Below are 16430 nucleotides of genomic sequence, written 5' to 3' on the forward strand. Positions count from 1 at the left end.
ATGGATTGTTGATCACTGTAAGGAACAATTGAGCCAAAAGGGGAGGAGGAAATTGGATTTGAGTACCAATTCATTTACTATCTTGTAACAAAGGTATTGAAATTTTGGATCCCAATACCAAATTTATGTACTATCTTATGAAAATGGTATTGGCGTTGAGTACCAAATAACTCGTGACTTAGGATATGCAAATGTCTTGTAAAAATGGTATTGGAAATTTATAGCCCAGTACCAAATTTATGTACTATCTTATAAAATGGTATTGTAAAATTGACATTGAGTACCAAATAACTTGTGACTTATGATAGGAAATTATCTTGCGTAAAGCAAACATAAAAGAAGTCATATGACTTACAAAAGTCATAATGAAGCAAACATGATTTTCTAGATGGTTGGGGCTAATCTAAATTAATTACTTATAAGAGAAAAAAAAAACTATGATATTAATCGAATAAAATATGATTGATCTTATAAGCAAATGTTAGATATATACTCTGTATATCACTATATGAAATCTATATTTTCAGCCTCCATAATCAGTAGCCTAAAGGGAGTATCCACTTTCTTTAACAGGTATGAGCTTAGCCCGAAACTCTCTGATGTTGTTGCTGCTGCTTTGATTTGTAATTTTGAGGTACCAATCCCCAGCACCATCTGGCACATTCCATGGCTCTTGGTTCACCTACACCACAAACCAGCCACGCCGAACAGTGAGAATCGTTCCACAGATGCTTGCTCTTGAGTATTTTTTCCTGTAACAGGTACATTTGTATCAGCTGGCTTATGTATGGAAAGCGATTCTTGGTCTTCAGAGCCGTTAGGTAACGACCATCACATGTCTTCAGCCTTATCACCTTCAAGAGCCGTTCGGAGGACTGGCGTTTCAAATTTGGTGAGGGTTTAGTTTGTCTGAAATAAGTTAAAATAAGTCGAAATAAACAAAGTCTAAGTCAAGGATAGATATTTGATACCATTTCTTTTGCAGGTCGGATATCTACCATCTAACTGCAATTAAATCTCCCAAAAAAGGTCTTATATATCCTGAAATTATTCAAAAAGTCAATCAGAGATAAACAACTCTTTATGCTTAAAAGTTGAAATGGAAAAGGAACCAAGATCTTCACAGAGTAACGAATGCTCTAATGTAATGTACTAACCTTGTTGGCTATAGCTTCAAGTCAATCCTTTCAGACCATTCAAAAATATCAGAATATACACAATTTCCTCCTAAATCCTCTCCTCTAGCATCTGCTGCTACCCTAATAACGTCCTCGATCAACACAAAGTTTCCCATTATATTAACATGCGCGCCACTTTTGGTGCCTCTACCCTCCAAGAGATTAGCAGGAGGAGCATGATCATACTCAGCTACCTCCTTTGAGACAAGAGCACTCATCTTGAACTGCCTGCCATGTTATCAATCTGAAAAGGAATGTAACAATCTGTTGTTGCGCTCAGCTTGTAAATATAGGCTCTCTCAGTAGGAATTCCAACTCCATATAAAGAAAATATCTCCATATCTGGAGCATTTGGTAATCTGCATGTATTGCAAGACAAGGAGTGTGAATTTACCGTCTGCCAAGTGTAGTCAAAACACTCAATTGAAAATTGGAGAGAAGTGGGTTTTAGAGACAAGTGTAGTCTGCCAACAGATGCACAAACCTAGTGGACAAATTTAGCACCCATGAATGATTTTGTAAAAGTTACATAGACAAATGCAACCTTTTCTACTTGACTAATGATAGCAATACAAAGAAATAGCTAAAATCTACCTCAAGTACAAAAAGACTGAGTGTTTTTCTGTAAGGAAAAAAAATCCAGCATATCTGATTTTATAGTGAGGTTATAAGCTGAAACAGTATGGTTGAATCATCATTTTACTTGGCTAGCATTAAATTATTAAGTATCAACCATTGAGAGACTGTTGTAAATAACTAATATTTTTTCGTGCACTGTTACTTGAGAACAAATAAGTGTGGGGAATGATTTGTTAACCCTTAAGGTTGACAACACTCATGAGAGAGCTACAGAAAAAGCCCTAGTAAAACAATAGCATTTTTTCTCTCATCATTGTCAATTTTATGAAGGTTTTCTCTCTATCTCTCTCATAAGGGTTGTCAATCTTAAAAGTCAACCAAACATTTTCCAAAGAATACATCGTTATAACAATTAGGTTCAACAAACTATTTTATGATAGCACAATCACATCACACCTACAATAAACTCATTACCTCTATCCACAAGAATACTAAGTATTAAAACCTATAACAATGAGAGATGGGATACTACCAGGAACATCTTTTCCTACATTCAACCATTAGGTTTCTAAACTACCAGCCATTTTATCCTTTCACGTGTCCACACATCTGAATATAATGGAATGAAACATAAGAAAATATTGCATTTTTACTCCAACCGAAGGTCTTACAACTCACAAATCACACAACCCGTACAATACCATATTATTCCCCCAAACCTCACTCGTCACTAGATTTGTTTTCCATCAAAAAGAAATATCTGTTTCATGAGAAATACTATAACATCCAATCGACCCAACCCCATATAAACCTGTGTCTTGAACCCTTAAATATAAAACTTATGCAACCATAACACTCCATAGTCATTGTAGGACTTGGGTTCAAGGTTTCCTGCCCCCGGCCGTCCTGTCACCTACAAACTACTAAACTATGATATAGTTCATTCAATAAATTAGGACATTTTTCACAATCCATCGTACCGGCTCATAACAAATCGCTGCAAGGACTAGCGTAGGAACCACCTTCAGAAAACATATGCACCAACTACAGCAAACAAAAACACAAAAACTGTTGGCTCCTTAACTTTAGCCGTCTCTATAAACAAGTTGAACATAGTAAGGCAACCAATTAAGCTCGGTTTAAATCTAAATGTTATACCTAAATTCAAACTCTCTTTCATTAGATAATTTTAACAAGTTATACACTTATACACAAGGCACACCTAAGCTGATCAATTAGTCAATTCGATTATGAAGATCAAAACATAAGAAAGCGGATATTTCCCATATTCGAGTAACAAAACTTATTTTCTTTACCCTATGATCAACCAGTTTTACCTCTCTTCTCTTAAGAGTTTTAATACTTGCTTCTTCTACTCCATCTAAACACGCAACCAAGCTGCTGGACAGGGTTAGCCTAAAGTCCTAAAGAAGGTAAATGCATTTGCACCACTAGCATCATAAACCTCTGAGTTCTCTACCCGAACACATAGAGATTTGGTTTTCTTAGTTTCATAAAAACTCTCCTTTGAAGGCATACCGTCCGCATTACCATCACCGCACCAGAACCAGAGTAAAAAAATTCCTTGTCAAGAACAATGTACTTACAAGTCTAAGAAGAGTAAAGTTCTTAAAGTTAAAAGTCAGCCGATGAGATTCAGACACATCTCCATGACTCCATGAGCTCTAAGCTTACCAAGAATAATCCTTCACCATTAGTCAATAGTTCTCCTCAATTGTAGCGTTATACCTTACGCCAATAAATAAATCCGAATATCAAACATAACCCACAAGAAAATTTGAATCAACCAGTAAAACCATAAATTGAAAAACAACCAAAATTCCAGTTTTTTGTAAAATCGCATAGATCCATAATTACAACAAGCTGCAGAATCATCAACATCAACAACTGCAAAAAAAACATACCTATTCAATAATATCAAAAACCCAATTCAATTCTACAAAACCCAAACCCTATAAACTGTTATTTTCCCCAACAACGTATAGTATAGTACTCTGTCATAACATAATTATACCATGGATTTAGGAAAACTATTTTTAACAAGAAATAAAGATTTAAACCTTACCTAGATGTGAAACGGCCAATGTTTCGCCCTCTTCACCGACTCCGCATTTTGAAGCAGAAACTTGAAGCAAAGAGTTTGGAGTGAAGAACAGAAGAAACGCCAGGTTAGAGGACGACAGAGAAATTTTTGTTTGGGAAGAGAGGGAGGGAGGTTGAACGGTTATGGTTTGCGATTTTGGAGGGAGAGCAGCTCAAACAACAAGCAGAAGACGAAAATGTCGAAGAAATGCAGCTCAAGAAAGTAAAATTCTGGAGAGAGAAAGTGAAAATGAGTTATTTAGTTAATTTTTACAATTTTATTACAATATTGCAGCTGCAATAATTAAAATAAAAGTAAAATAAAAAGAATTTGAAATTTGAAAATTAAAACCACAATTTAAGAGAGAGAAGTGAAAAAATAAAGGCAAATGTTAAATTGGTGGGCCAAAAAATAAAAAGGACATGATATTACACAAATACCCCGGGTATAGTCTTCAAAGGCTCTAGCTGGTAGAGTCTCAGAAAACCTCATCACCAGACACGGTATAGGCATTTAGCGGTAGGCGAAAGCTCCAGTTTATAGCACAGTAAAGTACGAATGGATTTGTATGGGCTAAGATATCTATCTATGGAGTATGATGCAACACTTTAAAATGTCTTATTGTATGTGTTAAAAAGCCCAAAATTTCACACACATCAATACATCACACATGTACACAATTTCATCAATTATAGCCCAAACTTCAAAAATCACTTGATATGTGACTTAAAAGAGCGGACGCGTTCGATATTATTGATAGTTTCCGATTAAAAAGTATAATTATTTTATTTAACTATAACTAATTAATAACTTTTTGATCATAATGTATAATTACTCCTGGACTCTAATTGTTAGCCCAGTTGTATTTTTATGGGTCGAACTTTGAAAAGATTGACCATTAATTCTCCATAACCTGTAAGAAATATTATAGTCATGTTGAATATTGTTAAACCCAATTTAATGTATAATAGTAGAAATATTTAGAGATAGAAGAAATTTTTCATTAGAAAGTACTTCGTATAACAATTGGTAAAAGTTGATACTATAACTAAGAACGTCACCTATAATTTTTTTAAATACTCAAAAGACATACAATTGAATCTCATTTACATTATCGTCTTTTAAGTTCAGGACGTGGCAATGGATGAGTGATGAGCCATTGCTTTAGATAAGGCCATATTAGTTTAAAAATCACATACTTTATTTGAAAAAATTATGGCCAAGCAAAGTGTTAACGGTATAGAAAACTGTGGGGAAACAGCCAAGAATTGCATTAAACTCCTGTGACACACAGAAATACACTAATACACACTTGACACAAGAGACAAGTAGACAACACCAATCTATGAAAAAGCACAGAAATCTATGAATGGGCTTTGCTTACATACGTAGTGATGTAAATGGGAAATATCATTTCCCTTAAATACAACACTCATCATTAGGGAAGCCCAAAGACATTTTTGCACACAGAAGCCCATTATCAACCAATAACAGGGTTTTCATTATGACAAATTAAATAAAAAGCCCATTTAAATATAGCCCATTTCAGTTACAGTATTATTAAAATATAATATTTATATGCGTGGACTACAATTGGACACGGCGGCAAATGTTTCACAATTCACATAAGAGTTAGTGAGAGATATAGAAGTATCTGATAGAGGCAGAGGGAGCAAATCCAAAGTACTTGTTATTTTTATTTCTGTATTTTACATTTAAATACCAATGCTACCTCGTTACTCGGGTTATATATATATATATATTTTGGTGCTATATATAGCCTGAAATTAGGCAGTACAGTTACCTAGTTCTATCAAAAGCAATAAGCAAACATCATGAATTTGAATCATTGTGTTCCTACTTGGAATAATATTGAAGATGCTGTTGATCCAATCCAATCTCAACCACCACCTCTGCCGCCGTTGCCACTTCAACAGCCGCTTTCAAGAACCCTCCCTTCACAAACTCTCTCCACCTCCCTCTCCGCCGGTCCTGATACGTCTACATATGTATTTTACTGTCATTGTTATCTTATTCTGGTAAAAAAATTAGGTAGACAATTATCGTCACTATATTATGTTTTATTTTATGTATCATTTCTCTTTTAATTTGTTATAGACATGTAATTGTACAAATGAGTAGAATGATTAATTTAGGGCTTGTAAATTGAGTGGATCAGATAACTTGAGATCATTAATTTGATGAAGTATATGATAAAACTAAATGTTACATTGGATATAATAAGAATTGTGCTGATACAATAAATGACGGAATGATTGGCAATTGAACAGGGTAGATTACGAAATGGCAGAGCTAACGTGGGAAAACGGGCATCTCATGATGCATGGCTTAGGCCTACCGCGTGTGTCAAGCAAATCTAGCTTAGCCGAAGCCGTGGCGTGGGTTGATAACTGTGACAAACCTTCCACACGCGCCAACGGCATGCTTGAGTCTATAGTAAACCAAGGTTATCATATCCCCAAACCGACACTTCCACCTGGACGCAAAGCAGGCGCGAGTGAACACGATGATGACTATAGTGTTCCATGGTGTGGCCCTACACCTCCACCTCATGTTCCTGTCACCCTCGACGCGCTAGTCCCGAATACTAATGTTATGGGGTGTTCAACTCGGGTGGGATCGTGTAGCACGGCGGCGCGTGTTCCTTTAGGTTCTGATTGGAGCGTGAGTAAAGGCGCTCCAGAGAGTACAAGAAGGAAGCGACATGCAGAGGACACGTGTCAACAGTTGAGAAATATGAACAATAACAACGTCCATACATCCACGTCATTGGGGCCGGCGTCGCCAGAAAATACCAAAACTTGCACCGTTGACGACCATGACTCTGTTTGCCATAGTAGGTCTCAGGTAATTTACTACTCCCTACTTACTTTTTGTCATTTTCTTTAATGTTTATTTCTTTCTCAAGTTATATAAATGTTCCCTACAAAAAAATTATTAATTTAATTAATGATGTCCCAACAAAAATTAATATTTTTTTTAAAAAGTGAATTTGCATAAGGGGAAAAAAAAGGAGAAATAAAGTCAAGAGGTTCTAGTGAAAAGTCCCTAAAAAAAATCGCGAAAAAGGTGAGTGAATGTTAAAAAAATAAAAAATTGAAAGAAAATCTGTAAATTTTTGTTTGCCTAATTTTATAGGGTTAAGTGGGATTATGTTTTCTTAAATTTGAATTCTAGTTTAAACATAAAAATTTCCATATAGTGTATGTAGGTATAAAAATTGGACATTGTAAAACTATATTTCGTATAATAGTGTCAAAGATTCTATTTAGTTGTGAATAGTCTCACATTTTGAGAATGGAGTAAGTAGTACTTTTTGGGTGTTAAAATTTATAGGCTAATAGTTTCATGTTTCATATCGATATAAAGTTTGATTTATATTTCCTAAGATAAAATACTGATCATAAGAATATGTTCTCCGCACGTACCTTCTTATAAACACAAAGGGAATTCCTTAGCACTTATGATTGACATAGAATTTAGAATTTTAATTATAAGCTTTTGATAGCCAGATTGATGTTTCTTTTCGTTTTTGTTGCATGATAAAGGAATAAAGTAAATTCGCCCTTCCTAGTTCATTGTGTTGAGTTTATCTAATGGTAGTCATTAAAAAAACATGAATCAATGATAAATGTCAAAAATAAATAAAAAAGTACTCTTCACGTATTCTATTTTGTCTATTGTTGATAATTTATACTCCGTATATAAAATAAAACATAATTATGTAATATCTTTTTAGATTCGTTTCAATTTGTATTTTCAAAATATTAACTTTTTATAATTTTTGCTTAAAGAAAATTAAAGATATTAATGATTAAAGTTGTGCATAGGCATGAGTAAAAGTGACCAACATTACAAGTATTAAAAATCGGAGGAAGTATGTTCTAACATTGACTACGAAAAAAATAGAGGATAGTAAAGATATACTAATAATTGTATTATTATAACAATAACGAGTATACTTTTAATATCGATCTATGTTAAATACTTGTAGTCGTACAAAAGTGACAACCAATACCGAGTACGATGTATTGATAATTAATTAATTACTTATGTGGATAATTAAGTTTGGCTGATGATAATTTATGATTATATAGAGAGAAAGAGGCGAGGAGGAGGAGAATCAGAAGCAAGGTGCAGCAAAAAGGAGTAGGGTTGCTGCTGTTCATAACCAATCTGAAAGAGTATGTCCTCTAATGTCTGCTGCTTGTTTCATTTGTTAAATTATCTTTTGTTTGCAAGTTTAATTAGTTAGCATGTCTTGTCGAGATTCCTCCTAATCTATGTTTTCTCGGATAATTTGTTCCCTTGATTAATGTATTAGCTCGGTTTTTCTCATAAAACAAGTTAGTTGAAATGTCAGCATCTTTATTTACGTTTATAATTGAAACTTTGTTTACTTAAAGGAACATCACTGTCAACCTTTATTAGCCTATATTTTAGGTAATGATTGGAGAATTATTCCTATAATTAATTAGTACTGTATTAATTATGCTAATTACACTTCACTAAGATTTGCTCGATTAATTAAAGAAAAAAAAAATGATCCAAAAGTAAGTTATTGTAGTTCTCATCTTTTCACGCAGTTTGCGTCACCATCTGACGTCATTGTAGTTTGTAATCTGTGTTTATACTCGTATGTGATTCTCAGAAAAGAAGAGACAAGATCAATCAAAGAATGAAAACTTTGCAAAAGCTGGTTCCCAACTCAAATAAGGTATACATGCTTTTTTTTTTTTTTTTTTTTTTTTTTTCACCTTTTCTTATTACCTTTTCATTAAACAATCTTTTACTTTATCTTACTTCCCGTAAAAGTACATAACAGTGATTGTCACGCAAGCAATTTCTTAATACTCGTGTTTTTCACACAATATGAAACATTTTGTGAAACGGAAAGAATATCAACTTCTATTATGTTTTCGTTACAGTCCTAATTGGTCGTCTCTAAATTCATATTACGACGGTTAAATTTAAACGGAGGAAGTAGAAGATTATTTTAAGAGACTTTCTGGTACATGCATCTACAACCTTTTTTTTTTTAAAAAAAAAAGGCGGATCTAGCTAGCTAGTAAAATGATGTATTTTAACAAAAAATTAAGCTACATATACCCTAAGGGTATGATACCCTTGGCTGTGATTGGTCTAAAATTTTAAATTCCATGTGGGGTTGCTATTTTAGATTTAAATTTTATTCTATTGTGGGGTTGCTTATGTGAAAACATCCAATGAGAGTTCATGGTATATTACTATTTAGGATCCTACTACATGTACATCTAGTGTACAAGACATCTTTGTACACCATGTTTTTATATTGGTTGAAATGACATATTTATTGTCTTTCATTCTCATTTTTTAGTGGGTTTGATGATGTGTCAACAAATTAATGGTGGTGTACATGTAGCATTTTCCTACTATTTGATACCCCAAGGTGTACATGTAGCCTTTTCCTACTATTTGATACTCCCTCCGTCCCGGAATACTTGACCTGTTTTCCTTATCGGGTCGTCCCTTAATACTTGACCTGTTTCTAAAAATAGAAATATTCTAACAATATTATATTATTTCTCACTCCACCCCTATTAACTCACCTACCCCCTACTCCATACAAAAAATAATTAAAAATCCAATCCCTACTCTCCCCCAACCCCACCTCTTAACACACCTCCCACTAACTACATTAAAATAATACCCCACTATCAACTACTACCTATTAAATTAAATAAGTCAATTCAAGTCCCTTAAACTCTGTGCCGGTCAAACCGGGTCGAGTATTCCGGGACGGAGGGAGTACCATAAGAGTATACTCCCTTCGTATTTTTTTAAGAGATACACTTGGCCGGGCACGGGTATTAAGAAGAATAATTGAATGAAATAAAGTAATAAATCAAGTGGGGTTGGATAGATAGTTTAATAATTAAATATGTGGGGACCATGTCATTTTGGTGGGTGGAGGGTGGGGTGGGTTTATGAAAATATTTGTTTAATAGGATGGTGGGTGATAGAGTATATTAGATATATTATTTAATTAGATGGTGGAGTTGGTAAGTTACTAAAAATGGCAGGTGTATCTCTTAAATAAATACGGCCGAAAAAGGCAAGTGTATCTCTTAAAAAAATACGGAGGGAGTATATAGCAGCTTCGGTATTTGTAAGGAGCGAATAGGATTCAATAACAATGATGGGGTATCTATTTGGTTATCAACAAGTCAATATATTCTTGTTATTGATGATGTTGATAGGCCGGCCAAGTGGGATTAACAAGTGATCAAGCAATGGTGTAGCAACCACTAAGACCTGTCAAAATTGATGGAAATGTCTTTATTTGAATGAATCAAAAATCTTCATGGGAATTGAAATGACATCCTTTACATTATTATTATTATTATCTCTTGAACATGGTGCTTGGCCTCTTGACCCTCCACCCACCCGACCTGAAAACCCGACCTGAACCGACCGAACCCGTTACCGACCATGACCCGAAATTACGGTAAAACAGGTAATCCGAAACCCGACCTGTACCCGACCCGAAAAAATCGATAATCGATTTTAATCCGATGTTGTAACACCCGAACCCGACACCCGACCCGAAAATGACCGATAACCGAACTGACCCGACCGAACAATGACCCGAACTCAATTCGATACCCGACCCGATGTCAACCCGAAACCGATTGTAACTCGATGAAACCTGCTATTGACCCGACTTGTGACAACCGCTACCCGATTAACCCGAGTTATCAATGACACGATCAAATATTAACTTCAACGATAAATCTATTTTAATTATTTATTGCTAGATACCGAAAAATTTAGCTCTAAAATAAGTTAAACAAATTTTTTTAGAATATAAAATAATTAAAATGTATAGGTTAATTATCAGACCCGAGTTTGACCCGTCCCTGAGAGTGACCCGACCTGAATTCTATTTGATTTGATTATTATCCGATCCAAACTAAGACCCGGACCCGAAAATAACTGTGTTGCAAACCGACTTAAACCCGACTCGATAAGACCCGAACCCGAAATTATCTGCTACAAACCGACTTAAACCCGACCCGATAAGACCCGAACCCAAAATCAAACCTGACCGAAATGTGACCCGACCCGAACCCGACCTGAAACCGGGATAAGAAAAAACCCGACATGACCCGACCTGAAATCGACCCGACCGAACCCGAACTCAACCCGGATGGAATATTAACCCGACACGACCCGACCTGATCATGACCCGAGACCCGGGATGACCCGACCCAAACCCGACCCGATGACCTGTTTTGACAGCTCTAGTTGCTATACCCTCTAGCTAGCGTAAAATAAGGAGAATAATCAATCAAAACTTTTCTAGGGTGTTCACTCTTGTCAACCACTTACATTGTGTTGGCTAAATCCATCGAATAAGGTTCCAGGATCACATTATAAATTGTTGATTCCGATAAAATAGAATAAAATGATAAACTTTCACAAAATATTATTTAACAAAATACATTCATCAAAAGTATATATTATAGGTCGTGGTAACGCAAATGTATAGAATCTCATAGAATAAAGATTGTACTTCATATCATCTTTTCAAGAAAAAATGATTATACTACTCTACATAGAAGGTCAAAATTGGTAAAGGAAATTGGAATCCATATTAAATGCTTCATTTTGAGCATAAAGGACCAAAAGTCCAAAATGGGAGGGCCATGGAAGGACAAGTTGATCAATCTAGGTGTGTATTTTTCATGTCCACATAGTTTAGCAATAATCTGGACATATATTAATTCTTATCCACATAATATTCAAAATTGACCAATTTATTTTAAAATATTATTTTCATTAAATAAATAGCACAATGTGTTATAAGTTTTATTTTATATGTATGCTTTTTGGGGTTTGTTGGAGTGGGCTACATATTTTTGGCAACAAGGAGTGGCCTACATGCTTCTTCATATCTACTCTAGCTACTAGAATTTGCTCCTTGGCTTTTTACTTATTAATTATGGTGGTTTTCAATTTCTTAATTTTTTTTTTCCAATTTATTTGTTCCAATACAATAGTAATAAAAAATAAACAAAGTCTATATACCACGTAACACTATGTCTTTTCTAATAATTCATGCAATTCATATCCATGTACAAAGTCTATATACCACGTAGCACTATGTCTTTTCTAAGATTATTTTTCTTACCAAAAAAAAAAATTCATGTACAAAATTTAGGAATATGAATTGAATAAAACTTGTACACGTGATCTCAATATTTTATTTGGGGTTGTGGTTTGAGTCTATTTGGTCCGAACTATGACAATTAGCTAGGGTTATTTTGTAACGCGTTCTAAACCAAATTGATATTGAGGTCGATCCCTCCTAACTCAATTTATAATGCTTGAATTAAAGCTATGTTTGTTTGTAATTTGATTTTGGGCAGACGGACAAGGCTTCAATGCTGGATGAAGTAATAGAGTACCTAAAACAACTACAAGCACAAATTCAAATGCTTAACCGGATGAGCTATCCATCGATGATGATGCCACTGGCCATACAACAACAACTACAAATGTCGATGATGGGAATGGGAATGATGGGAATGGGAATGGATCAAATGAACATGAATATGAACATGAACATGATGAATCCAATGGCGACACGGGCTAACGTCGCCGGAGTCCCACCACCCTCTTTCATGAATTTGGGTGGTGCTTATAACAATATGCCAATAGCGACCACTTGTGATGGTAACATTGCAGGTGGTGGAGAATGCATATTGCCTCAAGGAAGCATGGTCCCGTCAGATCCCTTATCAGCGTATCTTGCTTGTCAATCACATGTAAGCACTTCTATTTTATTGTCATCTCTTTTTATTATTACCACCACTTAGGTAGTGTTCTCTTCACCTGAATTTCACTTATCTTATCTTATCTTATTGGCTCTGAACTTATCTTATTTTATCTTATCTTATTGACCCTTATCTTATCTTATCTTAACTTATCTGAACTTATTGACCCTTATCTTATATTATCTTATTTTATTGACCTTTATCTTATCTTATCTTATTGAAACTTATAGTATTACCTTATGTAATATTTACCCCACCTTATCTTATCTTATCTTATTGGCCCTGAACTTATCTTATCTTATCTTATCTTATTGACCCTGAACTTATCTTATTGACCATGAACTTATCTTATTGGTCATGAACTTATCTTATCTTATCTTATCTTATTGACCCTGAACTTATCTTATTTTATCTTATCTTATCTTATTGGCCCTGAACTTATCTTATTGGCCCTTATTTTATCTTATCTTATTTTATCAGACCTGAAATAAGTGAAAATAAGGTGAAGAGAACATAGCCTTATGTGGTGGTGTAATTTTAACATATGTTACATACTCGTATCACTATTTTATAAGGGAACTCCTAAGGTTGTAAATGATATTTTGGTGTCCCCTATAGAAGTTTAGAAAACCCTCCATAAGTTCATCATCCAATTGAGTAATTAAAAAGCTGATTGTTTAATGCAAATCATCAATTAAGAAAGTCTAATGTAAATCATGGATTGATTCATGCAATCTCTAAAAAAAACATAAAAAGAAACTAGTCAATCAAATTTAATAGGAAAATTTGGTAATATTAATCCAACCTTTGACCGATTTTCTTTTATTAAGCCCACCTACGACATATTTTTTAATAATCTCACCTTTATTACCCAACAACTTTTATTGGGCCCAACAGGTCATAAAACTGTTGTAAGCGGCATTATTTCTCTACATGGCAGTACTCTCTCTCGATATATTCAGTCATCATCATCAATTCATCACCATCTCGTTGACTTTTTCACCGATTACCGGCCACTTAAGCCCAATAAAAGTCGTCGGGTAGTAAAGGTGGGATTATTAAAAAATATGTCGTAGGTGGGATTAATAAAAGAAAATCGGCCAAAGGTTGGATTAATATTACCAAATTTTCCAATTTAATAAACTTACTGATTTTATTAACATTAATTATTGTAAAATAAAATAAAAAGGCATAAAAGAAATTTACTCCGTACTTAGTAAATCAGATTTAATCATAACAGACAAAAAGTAAAAAAAAAAAAAAAGAGTTACAATCAAACACTCAATCACGGCTAAATATAATCTTTGCTAACCACATAATTTATTTTTTCTTTTAAGTTTTATTTTAAGGTATTCAAGTATTTTGTTATGTCACATTTTTTGTTGTCACAAATAAATTATATATATATTTTTTTAAAATTTATTTTCGATTGAATGTAGTGTTCATTTCCGATGGAGCCAAAGATTCATTTGTTCTTTTGGTTGTGAAATGTAATGGACTAACTCAAAATGGCTCTTAAAACCTCTTCGATTTCTTTCCATAAAGTAGAAGATGGTCGTCCCGTTGTTGTCCCATTATCGCTTTTGGGTCAATTGGAAACAACTTCTCTGCAATTGCAGAGGTAAGGTTGCGTACACCCGACCTCCCCCTACCCTGCTTTTTGCGGGAGCCTCTTTGAGACAATGGGATAATGATAATGATGATTATCAATTGAATGTAGTACAACACTAACTTCACAATGTTTATTTGATTGTTTGCAGCCATCGATGACGATGGATGCATATAGCAAGATGGCTGCCATGTACCAACAACTACAGCAACAAACACAACAACTACAACAACATCATAAACAACAACAATGACAAAACTATTACCGGTAGCCTAGCTAGCTAGTTTCAATATGATGATATACCACGTAGGTATAGGCTCATTTCAATTCTAAGTGTTGGCTAAGGTTACTCTAGCTAGCTAGATTTTTATACATATGAAGCAAATGAATTGTATATTTGTATGTATTAATTTGAAAGTTAATTACGGAGTAATATATATATATATATAATGTTTGGCATCTACTTATATAATACGAAATCCTATAAATTATTGCTTAGCTTGTTTAATGCGTGTTCCTGCATGTATAACGCAGGATTGTATTTTTGCTATAATATTGAAAACAAATGAGTTTCGAGTACGTGTTAGAGAACTGCGATATGTACGTATAGACTCTTTATAGTTACAGTATATTGTGTCTATTAGAAAACGACAATTAACCTATATAATTATTACAGAATATAACTAATCTAATACATCTGTACTACTCCCTCCGTCCCATAATATAGTGCCCGTTTGACCAAAATTACGGTTATTAAGGTAAAGTATAACATTGATAATAAAAACAATAATTATTTGTTCTTTCAAGATAAAGTACATGTTAGTTGGCTTTTATGGAGAGAGAAATTAGAGATTAAAGGTGTGTACATAATAAATAGGCCTAAAAAGACAAAAATCAAGCACATGGGTTGAATAAAAGTCAAAAAATACAATTTTCAAAGTAAAAATTAATGGTTTAAAATAGAAATAGGCACATCATTTAGGGACACCATTTTAGGAAAACAGGCACTATATTATGGGACGGAGGGAGTAATATATTAAAAAGCGTTTTTAATAATGTATCCGCGCCACATGAAATTCTTCTATTCACTAGAACATGCATGTCAAGCATATGTACCACTGCACAAATTTCGTATAATAGGATTCGAACATGGAACATGTCACATGTATCACCATCTTAGAGCAACAAGCATGAATAAGGGGAGGCTCTTAGGTGTCTCTTAAAGAGAGAGAAAAATTAAGAGCTAGCTCTTAGGTGAGAAATGGGAGACTCTTAATTAGAGTTTGTAAGTAAAAATTCTGAAATAAGAGCTAGCTCCAATAAATAAGAGCTAGTGCTATGTCAACATTTTTGCATGAAAATAAAATAAAATAATAGGGTAAGAGAGAATAAGAGGTAGTGTTAAGAGTTAGCCCATTTCTACAATTTTTGGGAGGGGCTCTTATTTGGAGTTGATGCTTACACTACAAGAAATTGTACTATTAACGACGGGAAATCCCGTCGCGAAAGGCCAATAATCGTTGATTAACGACGGGATTTCCTGTCGTGAACCCGTCATAAAAGGGGGCCGTCGTTAATAGAAATCCCGTCGTAAATTTGTCGTAAACCCGTCGTAAAAGACATTTGCGACGGTTATTCCGTCATTGTTTGGTTATTAGCCCCGTCGCAAAAGGCTTTTGCGACGGAATTTTTGACCCGTCGTAATTAGATTATCGTTAAAGATACAAATTCTTGTAGTGTTAGGTGGCATAAGAAAGAGAGTAAGAGCCCCCTAAATAAGAGTCTCCCCTTATTGTTGCTCTAAGGGGGAGCTCTTAGGTGACTCTTAAGAAGAGAAAAAAAATAAAAGCTAGCTCTTAAGTGTGTAATGGGAGTCTCTTATTTGGAGATTGTAAGAGATTTCTGAAATAAGAGCTAGCTCTTACATATAAGAGCTAGTGCCATGTCATTGTTTTTGTATAAAAACTAGTATTCGAGCCCGGGCGATGCCCCGGATTATTATGTGTATAACAATTAACTATTATATTCTTTAGTGAAATTATGTTTGATTTTTTTTTCACAAGATAATTATTTAATATTATATTACTAATAATTTTGCAAAGATAACATGCAAAAAGTTA

General features: G+C 34.2%; 1 protein-coding gene and 1 long non-coding RNA gene across 5 annotated transcripts; one reads left to right on the forward strand and one right to left on the reverse strand.

Moving 5' to 3' along the window:
• Nucleotides 1-426: 426 nt before the first annotated feature.
• Nucleotides 427-4131, reverse strand: LOC110788998 (uncharacterized). Its single transcript, XR_002533487.2, has 4 exons — nt 3844-4131; nt 1158-1537; nt 972-1041; nt 427-875 (listed from the first exon to the last, which is right to left on the reverse strand). It is a non-coding gene; the product is annotated as an uncharacterized lncRNA (long non-coding RNA).
• Nucleotides 4132-5470: 1339 nt separating this feature from the next.
• On the forward strand, nt 5471-14749 carry LOC110788999 (transcription factor UNE10). Of its 4 annotated transcripts, none has more exons than XM_056837493.1 (6): nt 5471-5913; nt 6158-6729; nt 7980-8066; nt 8534-8599; nt 12294-12692; nt 14462-14749. In XM_056837493.1, the coding sequence occupies exons 1-6, from the start codon at nt 5697-5699 to the stop codon at nt 14561-14563; spliced, it is 1443 nt and encodes a 480-aa protein (XP_056693471.1). In that variant the 5' UTR covers nt 5471-5696; the 3' UTR covers nt 14564-14749. The 4 variants fall into 4 exon arrangements, with proteins under 4 accessions (XP_056693471.1, XP_021849336.1, XP_021849337.1 ...); XM_021993644.2 differs by having other exon boundaries at nt 5471-5900; nt 6153-6729; XM_021993645.2 differs by having other exon boundaries at nt 5471-5870; nt 6153-6729.
• Nucleotides 14750-16430: the final 1681 nt, after the last annotated feature.

The sequence above is a fragment of the Spinacia oleracea genome, chromosome 2 (assembly GCF_020520425.1).
Source record: "Spinacia oleracea cultivar Varoflay chromosome 2, BTI_SOV_V1, whole genome shotgun sequence".
Classification (NCBI taxonomy): domain Eukaryota; kingdom Viridiplantae; phylum Streptophyta; class Magnoliopsida; order Caryophyllales; family Amaranthaceae; genus Spinacia; species Spinacia oleracea.

What these genes read in the sequence shown, in the direction of transcription:
- LOC110788999 (XM_056837493.1), top strand. Translation starts at nt 5,697, where the DNA reads ATGAATTTGAATCATTGTGTTCCTACTTGGAATAATATTGAAGATGCT. An exon ending in TTCATAACCAATCTGAAAGA is followed by an intron (nt 8,067 to 8,533) that starts GTATGTCCTCTA and finishes TGTGATTCTCAG; the next exon opens with AAAAGAAGAGACAAGATCAA. An exon ending in ATCTTGCTTGTCAATCACAT is followed by an intron (nt 12,693 to 14,461) that starts GTAAGCACTTCT and finishes GATTGTTTGCAG; the next exon opens with CCATCGATGACGATGGATGC.